The following is a 22,271-nucleotide window of genomic DNA, read 5'->3' on the forward strand; positions in this document are numbered from 1 at the left end:
AGTACGTTTATTCATAATTGCCAAAACTTGGAAGCAACCGAGATGTCTTTTGGTAGGTAAATGGATAAATAAATAAAACTGTGCTAGAATCCAAACAATGGAATATTATTCCGCACTAAAAAGAAATGAGCTCTCGAGCCATGAAAAGACATGGAGGAAACTTAAATGCCTATCACGAAGTGAAAGAAGCCAGTCTGAAAAGGCTCCATAACAGATGATTCCAATTGCATGACATTCTGGAAAAAGCAAAACTATGGAGAGAACAAAAACATCAATGGTTGCTAAGGGTTGGGGGAGGAGGGGGAGAGAAGGATGAACAGGCAGAGCACAGAAGATTTTTAGGGCAGTGAAAATACTGTATGATACCACAGTGATGGATACATGTTGTTATAAATCTGTCCAAACCCATAGTGTACAACACCAAGAGTGAACTGTAATGTAAACTATGGCCTTTGGGTGGCAATGCATGTCAATGTCAGGTCCTCACTTGTAACAAACGTCCCATCTGGTGGGGGATGCTGATAACGGGAGAGGCTGTGCACGTGTGAGGCCGGGGGCATATGGGAAATCTCTGTACCTTCCTCTCAATTTTGCTGTGACCCCAAAACTGCTCTAAAAAAATAAAGTCTGAATTAAAAAAAAAAGTAACCTGAGGAAGCAAAATCTGATGTCATAATATGCTAATTTTCTTAAAATGCTAAGCTTAGTTGAAAAATGTAGCATGGTATCTGCTGCTTTTTAATTGCTTGTTACCATTCTAGGGGGATAACAAAATGGACTTCAGTGAGCTTTTTCTTCATTTTTATATTCACACTTTCTTCTCCCATAGTTTTCCACAGAAAGTCAAAGTTCTTTTTTTTTTTTTTTTTGGCCATGCCACGTGGCTTGCGAGATCTCAGTTCCCCCACCAGGGACTGAACCCGGGCCATGGCAGCGAGAGCCTGGAATCCTAACCACTAGGCCACCAGGAAACTCCCTAGAAAGTCAAAGTTCTTGATTCGCTATTTCTACTTTGGAAGGAACAACTGAAAATTGCTAACATCTTAAAATTACAGCTTCAATTTATGAGTTTTCCTTTAAAAGCTTTCTTCCCAGTGGGGGGGAGGGGAGCTTTCTTCCCTCATCTCCCTCTCCCTCCTTTTTCTCAATAGTAGTTACTTATCCAAATATATTTATCTAAAGGCACCTATCACTGGCAGGTTGGCGAAAGAGCTTATTCATAAAAAGATTAAGGAGAAAGTCCCAATCACACAAAAACACTGTTTTTATAACTGAAAAACACACCTTATTTTTAAACAATGGCAATGGCATGCACTTTTATTCTCAACCTGTCACAGTATCTGGCTTTCAATTTGTAGTGCCTTTGAATTAATTTAACCTTCAATTGGGAATGAAGGGTCATGCTTCATTACATCAAGGTATCAGCTCTGAAGCAATTCCAAATGAGTTCTACTAGCATTTTTGTTTTTAGTTACCTTTTAGGCAAAAGCTTCATATTTAAATATCTGTACAACGTTTCAAGGTGATCAGTTTGAAGGGCTTCACTCAAACTGATCAAATGTAAAGAAACAGGCCTAGTGCCTGGTACACAGTAAGCACTCGACAAATAAATGCCTTGTTCCACAATTTACATCATGACTGTTTAGAACAGAATGTATACATACTTACACATTCTTTGCCTGTATGTGTATAAAACATCTCTGGAAGAATATACAAGAAAATATTAAGGTGTGGTCTCTTTAATGGCTGAGGAAAACACAATCATATTATTTCCATCTCACCCAGGCCCCTATTCCTCAGTAAAGAAACTGGGAGATACCCTGATGGAGAGAGAATACAGTAAACAGGAAGTAATACAGCACAGTCGTAGGCTTGACTAAGTACCATCACCCTTCATAGGCTGGGCTTCCTTATCTGTAAATACTGACATCTACCTGGCATGGCACTGCCAAGACTAAACAAAATGGTATTCCTGGTACTCAGTAAGTAGCAATAATAATTATTAATCAATATTTAACTTTGCTATTAACTATACAAAACACTATAAAAATATCTGGACAAAACTTGAGATTTTATAAACTATATCCTCCCCCACCCCATAAAAGTGTGAAAAAGGAAGAGTTTTACTGCTTTTTCCTTCCTTGACTCCCATTTTAAAAGACCTTCACAAAATCGTAAGCACATTTTAAAAAACACCATAAACAAATGTAAGAAGCCCAGAAGAAACTTAGAGAAAAAATACTGGCACTAGACATGACAAATACTTTTCAAAATTAATTTTTAAAAAAGAAAAACGGTTGAGGATTTGAACATGAAGCACACAAATACTTTTAAAATGAAAAAACAGGGAATTTAAAAGAAGCTCTTTTTCACCCACCAATTTTCTAAAGATGAACAAGTTTGATACCCAACAATGGGAGGGTGTGAAGAAAGAGACACGTTTACACGCTACTGGTAAAAGTGTAAACTGTTACATCTAGAAGGACAATTTAGCAACACCTACCAAAAATTAATATTCTGACCTAAGGTTAAAACCTTAGCTCCCCTTCCCTGGTGGCGCAGTGGTTGAGAGTCTGCCTGCCAATGCAGGGGACACAGGTTCGAGCCCTGGTCTGGGAGGATGCCACATGCTGCAGAGCAACTGGGCCCGTGGGCCACAACTACTGAGCCTGCGCTCCGCAACAAGAGAGGCCGCGACAGTGAGAGGCTCGCGCACCGCGATGAAGAGTGGCCCCCGCTCGCCGCAACTAAAGAAAGCCCTCACACAGAAACGAAGACCCAACACAGCCAAAAATAAATAAATAAATAAAAATTTTTAAAAAACCTTAGCCCCCAAATACACAAAAGTAAGCAAAGCACTGTTTATGATAGCCAAAAAACCTTTATTATGTTACATCTCTACAAGCACCTCAAATTCCTTAGAAAAAAAAGCAAAGAACAGAGAAAGAGAAAATACTAACCCAACTATATGCTGTCTACAAAAAATTCACTTGAACTATAGTGACAGAGGCAGCCTAAAAATAAATGGAGTACTAAATAAACAGATGGAGTGACGTAAAACGACAGCTTAAGGAACTCCAAAAGTTGCACCCCTCCATAAAAGCACCTAAACTTGGTCAGAAGCAACTTTTTCACAACACTGGAAACTAAGCAAAAGCTTGCAGCAATCCAGGGAGCACTTATTCAAGAAAAACAGCTGAATCTTGCTTAAGAACATAGAACTTTGTGGTATTTAACTTTCTCTAGTCCTATCCTGGGCTTCCCAGATCAGTGGCACCCTTGAAACTAACAGCCCACATTCCCAGCACTGGTTCAACAGAACAAACCTCATTTGCAAACAAACTGAAATTATTATTCCAGGCTCCCTGGAAGACCTGCCTGCTGAAAAGGCTTGCTTTATCTCACCTAAATGCTAACTCAGAACCACCACCCACCCCCCCCCCAGGGTAAGGCCACTAGGGGGCTGGCAGAGGTTTTAGCTGCTTCCACCTGAAGCATCAGGTAACAGCTGGGACAAACACTACGACCAAAACCTTGAGAGGTGTTTTGGGGCACAAGGACCTTGAACAGCTTCAACAAATTCCTGGAAATCTAGGAGAAACGTGTGCGCGCAGGGCTATGTACATGCTCAGGAGTTTTGCCAGACGAAGAATTCTTGGTTAGCAGTTTTTTTCTTTCAATACTTTGACTATGTTATCCCACTGCCTTCTGGCTTCTACCGTTTCTCATGAGAGGGTATTTGATAATGACATTGAGAATCCCCTGTATGTGATGAGTCACTTCTCTCTTGCTACTTTGAAGATTCTCTCCTTGTCTTTGTCCTTAAACTAGTTGATGTGTCTCCGGTGGATCTCACTGAGTTTATCCTACCGGAGAAAGCCCTCCACCCTCACCTCTGGATGACCTTGACCTCTGTACAAACAGGAAATGAAAGCTAAGACAGAGTTGTAAAGTGGTTGAGTACTGAAGGTACACCCCCAAGAGATGCACAGCACCCCTCTGAAAATATCGGGAGATGTTTTTGATACTAAATGTTTAAGGAAATCTCTGTCCAATCATTAGCTGAAGCCTCTGTTCTGTTAGCTTACTGATCAGCTAATGACTGGTCATTAGCTGCCAAAAGAATAAAACAGGAATAAATGTAACCAAGGAGGTGAAACAGGCATACACTGCTAACTACAAAACACTGCTGAGAGAAATTAAAGTAGACCTAAATAAACCCCTTTTTAATGGATTGAAAGATTCAGTATCATTAAGACAACAATGTATTGCTGTAACTCAAAGTGATCTATAGATTCACGGCAAAATTTCAACAGCCTTTTTTGCAGAAATGGAAATCTGATCCTCAGTTTAATATGGAATTGCAACAGGCCCTGAATAGCCACAAAAAAATAACGAAGGAGAACAAAGTTAGAAGACTCACACTTCCTGATTTCAAAAGGTACTACAAAACTAGCATAACCAAAGCAATGTGGTACTGGCATTAGGATAAATATATAGACCTATACAGTCGATCTGAAGAGTCTAGAAATAAACCCAAACATCTACGGTCCATTGATTTTCAACAAGGGTGTCAAGACTATTCAATGGGGAAAGAATGGTCACTTCAACAGATGGGAATGGGATAATTTGATTTCCACGCACAAAAAATGGACCCAATCTCAGACCATATACAAAAATTCACTCAAAATGAATCAACATCTAAATATAAGAACTAAAACCTAAACTAAGGTTTTAGAACTAAGAACTAAATATAAGAATAAAACTCCTAGAAGAAAGCATAGTGTAAATCTTCAAGCCCTTGGATTTGGCAACGGATTCTTAGATATGATAACAAAATCATGAGTAACAAAAGAAAAAATAAATTGTACTTCATCAAAATTTAAAACCTTTGCCTTGGGCATTAACAAGAAAGTAAAAAGACTACCCAGAGAATGGAAGAAAGTATTTGCATATCATATATACTGATAAGGGTCCAGCATCCAGAATATGTAAAGGAACATTTACAACTCAACAACAAGAAGATGAACAACCCAATGTTAAAATAGGCAAAGGACTTGAATAACTATTTCTCCAAAGAAGATATACAAATGGCCAATAAGCACATGAAAAGATATTCAACACCATCAGCCACCAGGGAAACTCAGATCAAACCCACAATGAGATACCAATTCACACCTACCAGTATAGCTAAAATTTTAAAAACCAGAAAATAACAAGTGTTGGTGAGGATATGGAGAAATCGGAGTCCTTACACTGGACAGTGAAATGGTGCAGCTGCTTTGGGAAACAGTTTGGCAGTTCCTCATACTGTTCAATATAAAAGTCACCACATGACCCGGCAATTCTACTCCTAGGTATATACCCAGGAACAATGAAAATATATTTCTACACGAAAACTTGCACATTCACACTAGGAATATTCATAATAGCCACAAAGTAAATAACAACTTAAATGTTCATCAATGGATGAACAGATAAACAAAATGTGGTATGACCAGACAGTGGAATATTACTCAGCAATAAAAAGGAATGGAGTACTGACACCTGCTACAATACAGACGGACCTTGAAAACATGATGCTGAGTAAAGAAAGTCGGTCACAAATGATTACATACATGATTCCATGTACATGAGATGTCCAGAACAGGCAAAACCACAGAAACAGAAAGTAGATTAGTGGTTGCTAGTGAGTGGAAGCAGGGGGAATGGTGAATGGCTGACAATGAAGAAGAGGGGTAATGAAAAGGTTCTAAAACTGATCGTAGAGGTGGTTGCACAACTCTTAACACACGAAAAACCACTGAATTGTGCACTTTAAAAGGATCAATTTTATGTTATATGAATATCTCAATAAAGCTGTCATAAGAAAAGCAGGCTCAAGTCTTTGCCAAGTTAAAACTCCCTTCTTAACCCTTTATTACCCTCTGCTAACACTTTTCTATTCTTCCCTTCACAGCTAAGATTTGTTTATTCTTGAAATAACCTGCATTTGCTTTCTCCACTCTCTGACCTCCCATTAACTCAACTCAAACTTAGCTCCCTCCCCAAATGGTAGCATTAAGTAGGATGCTACGAAACTGCTCTCACTTAGTTATCAAATTCAACAGACTCCTAAAAATCCATGTTTCATTCGAGTTCTCAAAGCATTTGAAATACAGCTTCCTTTATCCTTATTTTTTCTGGAGAGGCAGTTGTGAAGCATAGCTTCCTTTTGAAATGATCCCATTTGGGCTTCTACAACATGTCCTCATGATTTCTCGGCGTTTCTCAACACATAGGAATTTCCCTTTCCAGTTCTTCTTCTCTCTGGCTTCAAATGCTATTGCCCTCCATGGCCTATTTCCAGGACCATTCTCCATCAGTAAACTCTTCCTACGCCGTGTTACCTAAATCAAAGGCTTCAGGAACCACCTATAAGATAGCTTGATGACTCTCCTATCAAGACCTTTCTCTTGTGCTCCAAACCCACACACAAGCACTTCCACCTGGATGTTTTACAGATAACTCCTACTCAGCGTATCCAAAAGCTAAAATACTGTTCCTCCCCAGATTTGCTCCTCTTCCTGAATTCCCTGTCTCAGCATACTTTACTGTTTGTTGTCTATTCAATCACCTAAGTTAAAATCCAAGTCATCTTATCCTACTATTTCTCTCTCACTCCCCAAATCCAAGTGCCACTGAACCCTATTAATTCGGCCTCTTAAATATTTGTGCTATTAACTTATTCCTCTGCATCTCCACTGATTCTACCTTAGTTTAGGCCCTTACCTGTCACCTCAATTATTACAAAAACTCACCAGTCTTCCTGCATCCTCCTTGTCCCTCCATCCCTTCTGAAATGTATACTCTACAATAACCAGAATGGTCTTTCTAAAATGAAAACCTTATCATGGCTCTTTCCTGGTTAAAATCCATAAGCTCTCTTATTATCTAAAGGAAAAGCCCTCGAGAATCCTCAGAATGGCACAAAGTACTTGAGGACTGATCTGTGCACCCTCCTCGTATGCTACTTACCCTGTAAGCCCAATGCTACAGCTGCAGAGAACAACTTCCCGTTCTTGCAATGCTCTCTTTCCTCCTGTCCAACTTTCCCTTGGCCTTCCTTTCCTTTCCCAAGATTTCTGCCTCAGTCATGCCTAAACCTTCTTCGGGTTCAAGGACATAAAGTATAAAGCACCTAATACAATGCTTGACACACAGCAAGGAGTTACAATGGGTTGAGAGGCTTAGACCTCTTCTTCATCCTGTCTCAGTGACTCTTGTCTGCTTCGAGGTTAGGCTGACTTACGTCACCTGTCTACAAGACTACTCCTAATTTGGTCTCTGCCTACGTCCCCAGTTTCACATCTTGCCACCACCCTCGGCCCTCGTCAGCCGTACCTGCAGATCCTACAACTCACTCTGTTCGGACTCCCGTGCTCTTCTCACACTGCTCCTCCCGCCTAAATGCCCATCCTTTCTAAGCCTGTATACTCACTGCTCTCCTCCTCTCCCATACACTTTTCCTGACCACTGCCCCTTGCTCAGTCTCTCCTCCTCTTCCCTCAAGACACAGACCACTGCCTCCTTTGAACACCCACTGCACTCCCCGTCCTTCCTCCGCTCAAAGCAACCTTAAAAACATATTGTACTTGCGGAAGTTCAAGTAAGTGAGAAAGTCTTACCACCCTGAAGGCAGGGGCACTGCCTCATGCATCTGTAAGTCTCCACAGTACCTGATGCACAGAAATTACACTAAATGACCTGCATTTTCCCTTTTTCCCTCTACATATACTAACCTAAGTTCCTATCAGACATTTTCGTTCAAAAAAGAAAGAACATACTTTTGGTTACATTCTGGGCCCAACCTCTCCTTGCCAAGCAAACACCTGTACAAATTAAAGTTAATATGCACTTTCTGATACCACTTCTGTTTTTTCTAAAGTAGGGGAGAAATGGTCCCTGGAAGATTTAAAATGAGAAATACTACTTTAAAGAGACAGTAAATTATGTCGCATAGCTTCAAGATACTCTGTTTAAAGAATTATTTCCCAACGGTCAGTTAAACTAGCCCACCTCGCTTACATCTATGGGTCACTTTGAAAAGCGGAAACCCTTCTACTAACTTCCTTCCTACCTCTACTACTTGCCAATACAGTTTACAGCAATTACTCATTCTCAGGAAGATACTCAGAAAGGAATTATCAAGTCACCAAGATAATTCGGAAGGCAGAAAGTGAAGTTACCTTTCTCATTCCCAGATCCACTTATTCATTTAGAAGCGCTGCCTCCGTGGCCAGCAAACCACAGGTGGGCCTGTTCCTCATCATCGCTACTTGAATATTGTGTGAACTACCGCCCAGCATGATGGACTGCCACCCAAAGTACTGCAGCGCGGGGACAAGCCCGCTCCACCCAACAGAACGTTGAGTGAAAGCTCTCCTAATGAGGCTCGTCGGTGTGTTAACTCAGCGTCCAAACGACGGTATTTGCACCTGCACGTTCAAAACCCCTCGAGTTAACATTTTAATTATTTTCAAGCATTCGATCAGGCCTTAGAGGAAAGATGCTCTGCTTGCTCAAGACGGAGGCTCTGGAGTCATGAATCCCCAAACCTGAAGCAGCATAAGGACTTCAGGTAAGGCTGAGGTGTGGGATATCTGGCGAAACCTGTTTCACTCTCACAACGATAAACAAACACACACACGCACCCAGCTGACCTCCATAAGAGCCTTTGGGCGCCAGCCCGCTTGACAAGGAGTTGTGAAAAGAATTCCCAACTGGGCTCTGCCGATGCCCTCGCAGCACCCAGGAGCCCCGCCGCTTCCACGAGCCCTCCCTCCTCACCGGGCGCGCACCGGAGACCCGTCAGCATCCCGGCCGCGATTATGTAAAAGACCGAGTCCCTCTCCCCCGTCCGAGGCCCGGGCCCCGGGTAGGGCCCGGCTCCCCACCCTCCCCGCCCAGACCCAAGAGCCGCGACCAGCGAGCGGGAGAAACGGGCAGGGCGGGCCGGAGCAGCGGACAAGCCGCCAGAACCAGCCGCCCCCGGCAGCCACGCCCCCGCCCAGCCGCCCCGCGAGAGCCCGGCCCCGCAACCGCCTGACAGACGCCACGGGAAGGCGCGCGGACGGCTTCGGACAGCGGGGCCCCGCCGCGACCCCCGCCCGCCCCGCCGCCCGCCACTGACCTGCGCCGCCGCCTCGCGACCGCCCGCCGCCGCGGCCGCCTTCTGCGCTGCGCCCCCGGCCGGCCTCGGGCGCCCCATTCCCACCCCGCCCCAGCCTCCGCCTGTTTACAATGATTGGGACAGAACCGGGCGAGCCGGCCCAGAGCGCACGCGCACTCCCTCCTCCCGCTGCACCCTGCTTCCCGGGTCCTCCTCTCGGCGCTGACGGCCGGGGCCGTCCAGGGCCGGCGCCCTGTGCCCCCGCGCGGGGCATGCTGGGATGGGTAGTCCTCGGAAACCCAGCGCCCAGTCCGCAGGCGGCCCTCCGCCGGGAGCCGCACTACAACACCCAGGAAGCATGGCGCCTGCCCGGCCGAGGGGCCAACTGGGGAGACCCGGGAGCGCGCGAGAGAACGCGCCGCACCAGAGCTCCGCCGGCGCCTGCGCAGTTTCTGGTGGTCGGGGGGCTGAGCTCCGCGAGGACCGTTGGGGGCAGAGCCGGTCGAGGTCCGGAGAAGGGCAGACGCAGTCCTGTCCATGCTCCGGGCAGCCTGAACCCCAGCTACGGAGGCGCAGACCTTCTGCACCGCGGGCTTCAGCCCTAACCAGTTAAACCGGCCCGGAGGCCGGCCCAGCCGCCGCTGGGTGGGGCTCTCCGTGGCCCAGGCTGGGAGGGGAGTCTGGCTTGGGGTGGGGACTTTTGCTGGGGGCTTGGATGCAGGAAGCGCCGTGGGCTTCCGAGGAGAAACTTGTCTAGAACTCTGTATCGGGACTGGCCTCAGCGTTCCTAAAATGGGTGTCGACGAGGACCTCTCTTGGTCCTTGCGGCGCAGCGGGGTCCCCACCATGTACCGAGGAGGTCCTGAATCAGAGCGGTCCTCTGCACGGTTAGCTTGCAGACAGAACTGGATCTAAAGGAATATGGAAATGACCGCATTTCCCTTCACAAAGGCTTCAAGAATTGTCCTGCTAATGCATGGCTGGAAATCAGGGATCTTTTTACGTGTTCTTGTCTCATAAAGTTTGGCAGTTTTATTACGGGGATGATAAGATTGGGGATGGATGGGCCTTCCCAATCACTTCCATTCCTGCGTGCGATACTCTCTTTACAACTTCATTACGTGTTTAGACTGACCTCTACTCCATCCTGCCCAGTTCCTCCCAAAGCAGCCTGCCTCCATTCTGACAATAGGTCTCTCCCTTGTACCCTGCATTTCTTACTCGGTCAAGTTCAGCCCCCTCCGCCTGACATTCAAGAAGAGCCTATAATTAGATACCAAGATGGTCTGTGTGTGGTAGCCATTGTTTTCTGACTTTTTGAAAAGTTTTCTTATTGCCCCTCTGGCAACAGAACGGTGTCCTGTGACCACTGGGATGGGCATGTTACCTTGCCAGGTACAATACTCTGCCTCTGGCAACAATGATTGGGCCAAGGGATGGGCACTGACCCATGTCGGGCACTATTGAGCCCTTGCTGGAAATTGCTGCATGGACACAGAAAAGGGAGAGAAGATAGAGTTTTACTGTGGTAACTGCTGATGGCCATGTTATTCACAACGTAAAGAGGGCTTTCTGCAGCAACAATGAATGAGGCCAAAACGGGAGTGTGGGGTTGGGGAAAGGAGGGGGAGAGAATCCGGGAGTTGGCAGCATGAAGACTGGCTTCAGCCTCAGAGGCCATGGTTTGTATAGCTCTTTTAAAGTGCTTTGAGGATGTGAACCTAGCTGGGTAAGCCAATGCAATTATTTATTATTTAGGGCTAATTTGTGTTGCCTAACACAAATTTGTTGGTTGCCTCCTGAGGTTCATTCCTCCCATTTAAGCTATGCAGCATAATCGTTCCCTCTGGTGGCTAAGCCTTTCCGGGATGGTCCTGTAACCCAATCAGAACCAATGAGACCCACCGAGACTTGGGTTGGGGCTTCTAGTAAACTGCAGCATCCTTGCTCTTCTGGTATGGTGTAAATTTATGAGGTCTGGAAAGGTGGCAACTGTTTTGCTCCTACAAGAAGAAAGCCTGAAGGGACAGGGTTTAGGAGAAAGGCACCAAAAGAGGCTGAAGACGAAGTCAGTACTGTCAAATGTGCACTAAGAAGAAGAACCTTGCATTTGTTGCATCATTAGAGCTGCACTGTCAAACCTCACCTGTCTGACCTGTCCTGTAGACGATCCTATAGACTGTTTAGAATTGTGAGCCATAAATTTCCTGTATTGTTTAAATAAGTTTTATTGGGGGGTTTTTTGTGTCTCAAAATTCGAAAAGTCATAACTAATTCAGTTGGATTTCTTTTACTAAATGTTGAAAGGTCCTGACTAATACAGGTTCCTACTTAAAGAGAAACTGTGGAAAAGACTTTCAGCGCTGGTTATATGACACAGTCAACAATTCCTCTGCACACAAAGAAAGTATAAATAAAATTGGACAAAATTGTCAAACACAACCGATTGTTTCAGGGCATTGGAAATCAAACAATTTGAGAAACATCTATTCTTGAAAACTGCTAAAAATTCTGGTAGGAACTCTAGATGTCTGTGAACTGCTTGCCTGAGGCTGCTTCTTTCCTGCCCTGTTGCCCCAGAACTATAGTTTTACTAGTGTAGTTTTAACTAGTGTAGGTGGGGCTAGACAAGAAAACTAGTAGCTTTGCTGCTGGAGGGGGTGGACTTGATTTGTGGTGGGAGGTCAAACACCATGGCTTTGACAGCTGAAGGGAATATTATAATAGTGCATCTGCTATGGAAGACAGCATGGTGGTTCCTCAAAATATTAAACACAGAATTACCATTTGCTCCAGCAATTCCCCTTCTGAGTATATACTCAACTGAAATCAGAGACTCAAAGAGGTATTTGTACATCCATGTTTATAGCAGCATTATTTGCAATAGCCTAAAGGTGGAAGCAACCCAAGTATCCATTGATGGATGATTGGGTAAATAAAACGTACTATATACATACAATGGAATATTATATAGCCTTTTAAAAGAAAGAATTTCTAACACATGTAAAACAAACCATGAGAATAGAAAGGAGAAAATGACAGTTGCAGTTGGAGATTTAAAATTCCTCTTAGCAATTGATAGAACAAGACAAAGTCAACAAGGGTATAGAAAACCTGAATTACACTAGCAACCAACTTGAAATATTTGACAACTATAGAAAACCAACCAACAACATCAGAATACACATTCTTTTCAAGCACAAATGAAACATTGTCCAGAATAGATCATATGGTAGGCCACAAAGCAAGTGTCTGAAAATTTTAAAAGGATTGAGAACATACAAAATATGTCTCCTTCTACAATGGAATTAAATTAGACATCAACGACAGAAAGAAATCTGAGAAATTCCCAAATATTTGGAAATTAACACATTTTTAAATAACTGATGGGCCAAAGAAGAAATCACAGGGAAAATTAGAAAATATCTAAAACTGAATGAGAAGAAAAATGTCAGATTTAAGGGAGGCAGCTAAAGCCGTGCTTAGAAGGAAATTAATGTCATTTTAAAAACTTACGCTAGAAGGAAGACAATAATCTAAACTTCCAACTTACATTCCCACAAAAGCTTGCTCAAGAAAGTAGCAAAAGAGGAGTGAATCAAACCTAAATTAAGTAGAAGTAAGGAAATAGTGACGATCAGAATAGAAATCAATGAGTTAAAAAAAAGAGAGAGGGACTTTCCTGGTGGCACAGGGGTTAAGAATCCACCTGCCAGTGCAGGGCACACAGGTTTGAGCCCTGCTCCAGGAAGATCCCACATGCTGCAGAGCAACTAAGCCCATGTGCCACAACTACTGAGCCTCAATATTAAAGAAACAAGCAACCCAATCCAAAAATGGGCAGAAGATCTAAACAGACATTTCTCCAAAGAAGATATACAGGTTGCCAACAAACACATGAAAGGATGCTCAGCATCACTAATGATTAGAGAAATGCAAGTCAAAACTACAATGAGGTATCACCTCACACCAGTCAGAATGGCCATCATCAAAAAATCTACAAACAGTAAATGCTGGAGAGGGTGTGGAGAAAAGGGAACCCTCCTACACCATTGGTGGGAATGTAAATTGGTGCAACCACTATGGAAAACAGTATGGAGGTTCCTTAAAAAAATAAAAATAGAGTTGCCATATGATCTACCAATCCCACTCCTGGGCATACATCTAGACAAAACTATAATTCAAAAAGATACATGCACCCCTATTTCACAGCAGCACTATTTACAATAGCCAAGACATGGAAACAACCTAAATGTCCATCAACAGATGAATGGATAAAGAAGATGTGGTGTATATATACAGTGGAATACTACTCAGCCATAAAAAAGAATGAAATAATGCCATTTGCAGCTACATGAATGGACTTAGAGATTATCATACTAAGTAAATCAGAAGGTCAAATACTGGGACTTCCCTGGTGGCGCAGTGGTTAAGAATCCGCCTGCCAATGCAGGTGACACGGATTCAAGCCCTGGTCCAGGAAGATCCCACATGCCACGGAGCAACTAAGCTTGTGCACCACAACTACTGAGCCTGATGCTCTAGAGCCCGCGAGCCACAACTACTGAGCCCACGCACCACAAGTACTGAAGCCCGCATGCCTAGAGCCTGTGCTCCGCAACAAGAGAAGCCACCGCAATGAGAAGCTCAAGCACCGCAGCTAAGAGTAGACCCCGCTCACTGCAACTATCTTCTAACAGACTGAACCCCTGCAACCCTCAGTTGGGAAGCGCTGCCCTGCGGCAATGAATCTGGTTTGTTAAGTCGCTGCTGTGACGTCATCCAGGACTCAAACAGGAGTGGGAGGTGCTCTAGAATTTTCAGGTCTCCCTCTTCCCCCAGTCAGTTCCTCCATCTCAGACTCCATGGGCTGAGCCACCCATTCACGTGGGTCCTTTGTTACCCCCATGTGGGTGAGAATCTGGAAATACAATTTTACAATTTAAAAATGACGTCGGTATTTTTTGTCAATCGAACTACACTTGGTGAAATCCCCTCTGCACTAACTTGAGGAAGAATCAGACCTCGAGTCTGCATTTCCGGCTCGTGGGTCTCCCCTGGTGTCTCAGCAGTTGTTAGAGCGATGAAAGCTGAGGTGCGGGGGTGGGGGGATGGGGGGATAGGGGGAGCGGGCAGAGCTGCCCTGGAGAAGCTCCAAGCCAGAGGCAGGACCTCAGATGCACATCCGCTCCGGCCCTGCCTGACCCCACCCACATTCGTCGTGTTGTCCATTTTAGTAACTTACACCAGCTAACTAGGAAGGAGATTCTGTGCCGTTCTTATGAAAAACAAACCACCAGTTAGCATTACATTTGAGGTTGTTTGAAAGTTCTGTGAAAGAAAAGCCCAACCGTGATCTTGGGACAATTAATTTTAAGACACGTGATTTCAAAGGCTATAATTATATCTCAAGAATATTGCTGATCACCAACATTTGAAATATGCTTTTGCTCCCCCTTTCACAAAGATCATTTTGACATGTTTGCATCTGGGAATTTCTTTCTTGGCAACACTTGTAAAAGCACTGAACTGGGTAAAACTGACATTCTAAACATTCTAAGTCTGTCTTTGATTCTTTCAGAAAAGAGAATAAGGCATAAAAGGGAAGGGAAGGCCATTTAACATCATTAAAACGTCGTCAAAGGTTTGACAGGCTTGTGCTATGGACACCTAAAACAAAACGGAAGTAGTTTCAAAAGGATGAATTTGGGGATTTTCCACAACTTTCCCCACCTCCTTTGCAGAGATGTAGAAGCTGAGGCCAAGTGATATTAGGGGACCCCGTCCACCCCCAGGACACAGCCTGGTTAATAGCAATGCTCCTTCTGGACAGGTCACCACACATCCAGTCCAGGTAGGAGGCCCCACCAGTCTCTCTGCAGATCATTTTCATCACCTGCCTCCTAATTCTAAATTATCACCATTTAGATCATCACCATCACCTAAATCAGCAGCAGCAGCAGCAGAAAGAGCACAACCAGCCACCTTCTAATTTCAAAAGTATGTTTGTTGGGCTTCCCTGGTGGCGCAGTGGTTGAGAATCCACCTGCCAATGCAGTGGACATGGGTTTGATCCCTGGTCCGGGAAGATCCCACATGCTGTGGAGCAACTAAGCCCGTGAGCTACGACTATGGAGACTGCGCTGTAGAACCCATGAGCCACAACTACTGAGCCTGCGTGCCACAACTACTGAAGCCCGTGTGCCTAGAGCCCATGCTCCGCAACAAGAGAAGCCACCACGAGAAGCCCACGCAACGCAATGAAGAGTAGCCCCCGTTCACTGCAACTAGAGAAAGCCTGCACGCAGCAATGAAGACCCAACTCAGCCAAAAATAAAAATAAAATAAATTTATAAAAATAAATAAATAAAAGTATGTTTGTTAAAAAGAGTGAGACGGCTCTACATATGCTGACATGGAATACTGTAATGTATTCAGTGCAAAAAGCAAGCCACAGAGAAGTAAATTCAATATGAGTCCATTCGTTTTTTAAAGAAGATGTGTGTGTATATGCATGGTTTAAAAAAAATAAATGGAATCTCACACACACAAATGTCAGCTGATAAAAACAACAGGCCCCAAATGGAGTCACTTATGCTAAGCCCCATGTCACCAAACCAAGACACAACTTAATTAAAGGATTGACTCTCCCAGGAATGGAATCTTAATATATAAATAGACACTATACATTGCATGTTTACTCCTATTTTCAAAAAGAAAAAGTGAATAAAAATGATATAAAAAAAAATCAGGGGGGCTTCCCTGGTGGCGCAGTGGTTGAGAGTCCGCCTGCCAATGCAGGGGACACAGGCTCATGCCCCGGTCTGGGAAGATCCCACATGCCGCAGAGCGGCTGGGCCCGTGAGCCATGGCCGCTGAGCCTGCGCGTCCGGAGCCTGTGCTCCGCAACGGGAGAGGCCACAACAGTGAGAGGCCCGCGTACCGCAAAAAATAATAATAATAATAATAATAATCAGGGGACTTCCCTGGTGGCGCAGTGGTTAAGAATCCGCCTGCCAATGCAGTGGACACGGGTTCGAACCCTGGTCCGGGAAGATCCCACATGCCATGGAGCAACTAAGCCCGTGCGTCACAACTACTTAGCCTGCACTCTAGAGCCCGTACTCTGCAACCAGAAGCCACCACAATGAGAAGCCAGTGCACTGCAACGAAGAGTAGCCCCCGCTCTCTGCAACCAGAGAAAGCCCGCGCGCAGCAACAAAGACTCAACACAGCCAAAAATAAATAAATAAATAGATAGCTAGTGGGAAGCAGCCGCATAGCACAGGGAGATCAGCTCCGTGCTTTGTGACCACCTAGAGGGGTGCGATTGGGAGGGTGGGAGGGAGGGAGACGCAAGAGGGAAGAGATACGGGAGGGTATGTATATGTATAACTGATTCACTTTGTTGTGGAGCAGAGACGAACACACCATTGTAGGGCAACTGTGCTCCAATGAAGATGTTAAAAATAATAATAATGACCTATATGGGAAAAGAATCTGAAAGAGTGGATATATGTATAACTGATTCACTTTGCTGTACACCTGAAACACATGATAAGTCAACTATACTCCAATAAAAATAAAAATAAAAAAATAAATTTATTTTTAAAAAAATCAGGAATGGCTTAGATAGGTGGGTGACCTGCCTTGTAGACCCCTGCCATCTGTCACCTAAGGGAAAGTGATCAACCCACTTTCCCACCATGGATAACCTCCTTGTCCTGCTCCCTTCTGCCTCGAAAAGTCTCTCATTTTTTACAGCTCCTCGGAACTCCTTTGTATCTGCTAGATTCAGGAATCGTTGAATAAAGCCAACAGATCTTTCAAATTTACTCAGATGCACTTTGGTTTTTAACCAAATCCATAGAGGACTTCGTGGAGGGTGGCTTCCTCCCTCCCTCCGTCCAGGGTAGCCCAGGCCCCATGCTGCCCTCCACTCTGTGAGGTCCTCTCTGAGCCCCCAGGGCTGCCCTGGGGCTACCATGGAGCTGCCTACAGGCCCAGTGAGGGGGGCCCCTGGGGATCTCCCCAGCCCACCACCCATGGGGGTGTAGGATGGACACGATCACAGGAGGAAGTTAGACACAAATTCCCCTGAATTTGAAAAGGCTGATCCCAATGAGGAGGCTGTTCTCTGGGAGGACCATAGGTGCCCCCAACTTCGTCTAAGGGGACACCCCTCAGATGTTCCTCACCTGCCCCAAAGTTTCCATCTTCCGGCCCCTCCACTAGAACCGCATCCGCATTGCCCGCCTTCTCTGAACTGCCCCTCCACTGCTCAGCAGGGCTGAGGTCCCCCTTCTCTTCCTGAGGGTCTACCTGACCACTTTCCTTTGTAAAATCGCACCTCCTTCTCCACTCTGGGAAGTGCTCCAGAATCAAATTCTTTTGGGTTTTGTGATCTTGGTGAGTGAGGAGGCGGAAGGCAGGACCAGTTTTCCTAGGAGTGGAGGGGGTACTGGGGGGTCCTGTCTGTCAAATGTACAAATACTCTGAGAGACTCGGGATGTAAGGAAGGGAGCGGGAGGGGGTAAGAGCGTGTGAAGGGCTTTAACTTTTCACTCCATGTGTTTCCATATTGTTGCCTTTTTTTTTTTTTTAACAACGAACATGAATTCATGTTTCACTTGTGTAATTACAAAGATGAAACAGAGGGGCTTCCCTGGTGGTGCAGTGGTTGAGAGTCCGCCTGCCGATGCAAGGGATACGGGTTTGTGCCCCGGTCTGGGAAGATCCCACATGCCGCAGAGCGGCTGGGCCCGTGAGCCATGGCCGCTGAGCCTGCGCGTCCGGAGCCTGTGCTCCGCAATGGGAGAGGCCACAACAGTGAGAGGCCCGCATACCAGAAAAAAAAAAAAAAAAGATGAAACAGAGCTTCAGCCTGTCCTCGAGAGTGTGCCCTGTTGATCCTCAGGCATTGATTTTTCCAAGTTTGAGGAAAAACTTTTAAGTTTTAGGTAGCACCGAGAGACTGTACACATTTTATCAAATCTAATTCTGTCACCACTTGAGCATTTTCAAGACTGCAGTGATACTTGGTCTTAAGGAAGGGTTTCCCATAGAACATCAAACAAGGGCTCAATCGGAGCTTGCTTTTAAGGGGCTGATCTGACCCTCAGCAGAGCAGCTGGTCAGCCCGTATCCCAAGTTATGTTGGTTTCTTGGTCCACTTTGGTGACTGTCTTTTTCAAGGTATGATTCATTGCTGCAGTCTTTCCCGTAGACTGAGGTCTCCAGGAAGCATGAGCTTCCACTGATTTCCAAGGGCCCGAGACACGCCTTGAGTCACCTTGGCTTTGAAAGCTCCTCTGCTGTCACTTTGAATTGAAAGAGGCAACCCAAAACAAGGGGTCATTTCTTTGAGTAAGGCCTTTGTTCCCTAGGAAGGCTTCTCTGTCCTGGGTGGAGAAGCTTCACCCCATCCTGTGAAGGTATCACAAACACCAGCAAATATCTACAATGTCCCCCGGCCCCTCGTATAACAGTGAAGTCTATTTACCAATCGTCTCCTGGTTCTGTCTCTCAGGTTTGCACCTCTTTTATCATCGGGGGTGGCCCGGTTTTAAGATTGTTTCTGGTGCAGATCAGGCAATTTTGTGTTACCTTTTGGATGGTCCTTTGCATTTGTGGAGCAATAATAAACTTGCACAGCTCATGAGAGGTTGCATCCCTCCCATGATGAGTTCCTTGATGTAGACCCCTAGTAATTATTTCCCTTAAATGCTTGGGCCTCTGTGGTTGTTCGGTACTGATCACCATCTAAATCTCATGAAGTTAGAGTCAGCATGAAATCCCCCTGCGTCTGCTCTCTCTGGATCTGTGTCTGAATGCTAAGCCTTAAACAGGGAGAGGTCCACACCTGAGATGAGTGCTAGGGCCTGAGGATCTGGGTTTTGGGTTCTGGCCACCTGTTTTGTGGCCTGATAGTTACATAGCAAAGGAAATAATTTGGCTGTTCAGCCTTTTGGTGGCCCAGGCAATGTCCTGTGGCTATTCTTCCCACATTGTAACAGAGTCTAGTAAGGCCAGTATCCCCTCTGTGTGTTTAGTTTCTTTCCTTCCTGATGTTAGTAGACCTCTCTTTCCATCTGGCCCCATGTGCATGCACGACAGAGAATGCAAACTTAGAATCAGTATAAAAACCTTTTTCTTTGCTCCAAGATGCAGGGCTCTGTGGGGGCCTCTGAGCTCGGCCTTCTGGGCAGATGTACCTGGAGGGCGTTCTGCTCCTAGGCCTTCCTGATGAGCTATGATTGCACAGCCCCGTCCATGAAGCTGCTCCGTCTGTAACCGTTTCCACATCTGAATTTTCTAATCTGATCAGTCAGGTCAGCTCTGTTAGAACAGACTTCAATTATTTGTATGGTAGGGAATGCCTCAGAGCTTTCCTCAGTCCAGCTTAATGACTCACTGTCATTTCCTTTAAGAGCTTCATATAGGGATTTGGCCATGAGTCCAAAGTTAGGAATCCAAGTATGACAAAACCCAGCCATTCCCAGCATCCTCCTGGTTGCCTTCTGGTGGTGGGTACAGCCACCCTAGCCCATGCTTCCCTTCGGTCTGGCAATAAGTCTCTTTGTCCTCTTGATAACTCAAATCCTAGATATTTTACAATTGGTGGAGACATTTGTGCTTGTCCCTTGGAGACTTTCCATCTCCAGTCTGCCAGAAAGTTTAAAGTAAGGATTGTATTTTGGTTTGAAACTGCCTTAGCTTTACTAGCAATGAGTATATCATCCATATATTAGAATAAGTCTCCCTCATATAATTGGAGATCCCTTAAGTCCTGGGCTAAGGCTTCCCTGAAGATGGTGGGGGCCTGTTTCCATCCTTGTGGGAGTCCCATTCAACAATTTTGTTCCTTTATATTAGTCTCTGTATCGTCCCATTCAAAGGCAAATACTTACAGGAATTTGGGACTTAGGGGTCTGTAGTAAAAGGCATCTGTTAAGTCCAGCAGAAGTCCAGATAAAAGTCTCCAGATAAAGTTGTAAGCAAAGTATAAGGATTTGGCACCACCGCATGTGTATCCTCTACACATTAACGGCCCTTAAAACCTGTATAAACCAGTCATCTCTGGTCCCAGGTTCTTGTACCGGCAGGATGGAAGTGTTATATGGGATTGACAAGGTCCGATTAATTGGCATTTAAGAAAGGTGCTTATCAGAGGCTTTATTCCTTCCTTTGCATCCCTCTTTAAAGGGTGTTGCTTTAAATTTGGAGCCTGGGCACCTGGATGGAGTTTTACTACTGTTGGGTCAGACATCCAGGCTCTTCCCGGCCTCCTACCAGCCCAAACATATGCTCTTACCTTTTGTAGAATTTCTTCAGGGGCTCCTGGGTGAGGCTTGTTTCCCCGGAGTAATAGTGCAGCTTGAAGGGCGGAAGCCTGATCTGAGAATACTTTAATGTCTATTTTTTCTGGTGAGGAAATCATTTAATTTTGTTAGTAGATCCCAGAAGGGATCTCCCAGAAGGAGATCCTACTCCCAGAAGGAACTAGGGCACTGAGGCATATACAGAAAGCTGTGCTTTAAATACGTTTTCCCCAATTATATAGATCAGAGGTAGGAAGGGGGGAGTGTGCACACATACAAAACCCCTGGTTGACCTTGATCCTCTGGACCTGCAGGAACTCGTCTCCACGGATATGGCCCTGCCTGAAGCAGAGGACCCCTGGGCTGAATTGAATACCCTGGTGGGTTCAGGGAGGGGAGACTGATCCCCTTGACTGTCTGGTAAGGAAGGTGCAGGGCTGGGGCAGGACCTGAGACCCCTGGAGGACTTTTGGTGGAAGCCTGGACTCCGCGGGCGGGGATCCCCCTTCTCATGGTGTGGGAGCTGCAGGAGGCGCAAGAGGAGGAGCCAGATGTGCTAAGTCGAGGTCATTAGGCTCTGGCTCAGGCAAGACAGGCTTTTTCTGAGGGTCTTCCCTCTGCCGCTGATGAAAAATGTACAAAATAACCTAGAAAAACCAGTTGAGGTCAAATGTCAGGAGCCCAGGACTTGCACCTGTTACACTTGACCCGAGGGGAGTTGACCATCGATGGTAGGATAGCCCGGTGGTCTCCACCGGGGAGTCCATCCTCTGAAGGCCCACCGGGTTCCTCCATTGTGGTGCTCGATACAATTTACTTCTGGGCAGCAAAACCACAGAAGAGCCTGGAACAACCGCCTTTAACAAACACCTGCCGCCTCTGCCCGGCCTCTGTGGATTGCGCCCGACGTTGACCAGAGTCTCATCAGAAACTCCAGGTCTGCGTGATGCTGCAGCATTGGCTGCACCTGGGAAACCCTTGTGTTCATGGGAGACGGAGGGAAGCACCAGGTTTGCCCATCTGCGGCTCAGAGCATGCTTTGCTCCTTATGGGGAGCACCTGGGTACACCCGGGCCTGCCCCTCCACCCCTCTACCCTCAGCGCTGGTTCTGAGGGCTGAGCGAGCCCCTCCGAGGATGGCCATTTAGAGAGAGAGAGAGAGAGAGAGAAAGAGAGAGAGAGAGGGCAAGCAAGCAGCCCCTAGGTTAAGGCTTCATCGATACCCGGGTTTCAATCTGTGGACTGCAAATCTCTGGAAAATGGCCTTCCCTCACTCCCCACAAAAGCAGAGGGGAAACAAGAACCTTAGGATTTAGGAACCAATTCTGTCTCCTACTTTGGTTTCTGGAAAGAAGCAGGCAAATGTGGTGGCGTCTATCCACAGCTTGGCCGTGAGAATCCCCGGGACAAGAGACTGGGGAACGGTCGTCCCAACGATGAGCAGCTCGGACGAGAGGCTCACCGAGGGGACAGTGGAAAGCTTTCCCCTAGAGGAGAGTGTCCAGAGCTGTGGCCTAGTGGTCTGTCTGTCCGGCAGCTCCAGGACTGCAGTCGATGCGGCCACAGCCTCCTAATAGTTCCCCCGTGTGCTGAGTGCACGCTTGCCTGTTGCAGAGGAGCCTCGGGGAGTCCAGGCTCCACGTCACTCACCACCTTGGACGGTGAGGAGGGCGGGAGAGGTGACGGTATCACCCTGAAGAAAGTGAGGGGCTCTCTTAGACCCAAAGTTGAACTTGAGAGAGGAACTCAGGAAGATACAGGGTAAAATACTCAAGCCCTCACTTCCTTTCTGAGCATGT

At 45.9% G+C, this 22,271-nt stretch overlaps 2 protein-coding genes across 7 annotated transcripts in view; one reads left to right on the plus strand and one right to left on the minus strand.

Annotated features, from left to right (window-relative positions):
• RALBP1 (ralA binding protein 1) overlaps positions 1 to 9,745 on the minus strand; it is a 45,359-nt gene extending 35,614 nt beyond the window's left edge. For 2 of the 6 annotated variants that reach the window (XM_030764283.2, XM_089894235.1), the window contains exon 1: positions 9,576 to 9,744. The gene's annotated coding sequence lies outside the window, so the exon portion shown is untranslated. The other 4 variants (XM_089894234.1, XM_022551415.3, XM_089894231.1 and 1 more) reach the window with 4 other exon arrangements.
• LOC149747597 (uncharacterized) overlaps positions 1 to 16,105 on the plus strand; it is a 29,291-nt gene extending 13,186 nt beyond the window's left edge. Inside the window, exon 2 of the mRNA XM_089894241.1 lies at positions 9,173 to 16,105. Within this exon, the coding sequence (XP_089750367.1) occupies positions 9,283 to 9,756 (474 nt within the window). The 5' untranslated portion in view covers positions 9,173 to 9,282 and the 3' untranslated portion in view covers positions 9,757 to 16,105. The remainder of the gene's footprint in view (positions 1 to 9,172) is intronic.
• Positions 16,106 to 22,271: the final 6,166 nt, after the last annotated feature.

The sequence above is a fragment of the Delphinapterus leucas genome, chromosome 14, assembly GCF_059928025.1.
Source record: "Delphinapterus leucas isolate spDelLeu-1000000601 "Yukka" chromosome 14, BTC_Dleu_Yukka2, whole genome shotgun sequence".
NCBI classification, from domain to species: Eukaryota; Metazoa; Chordata; class Mammalia; order Artiodactyla; family Monodontidae; genus Delphinapterus; species Delphinapterus leucas.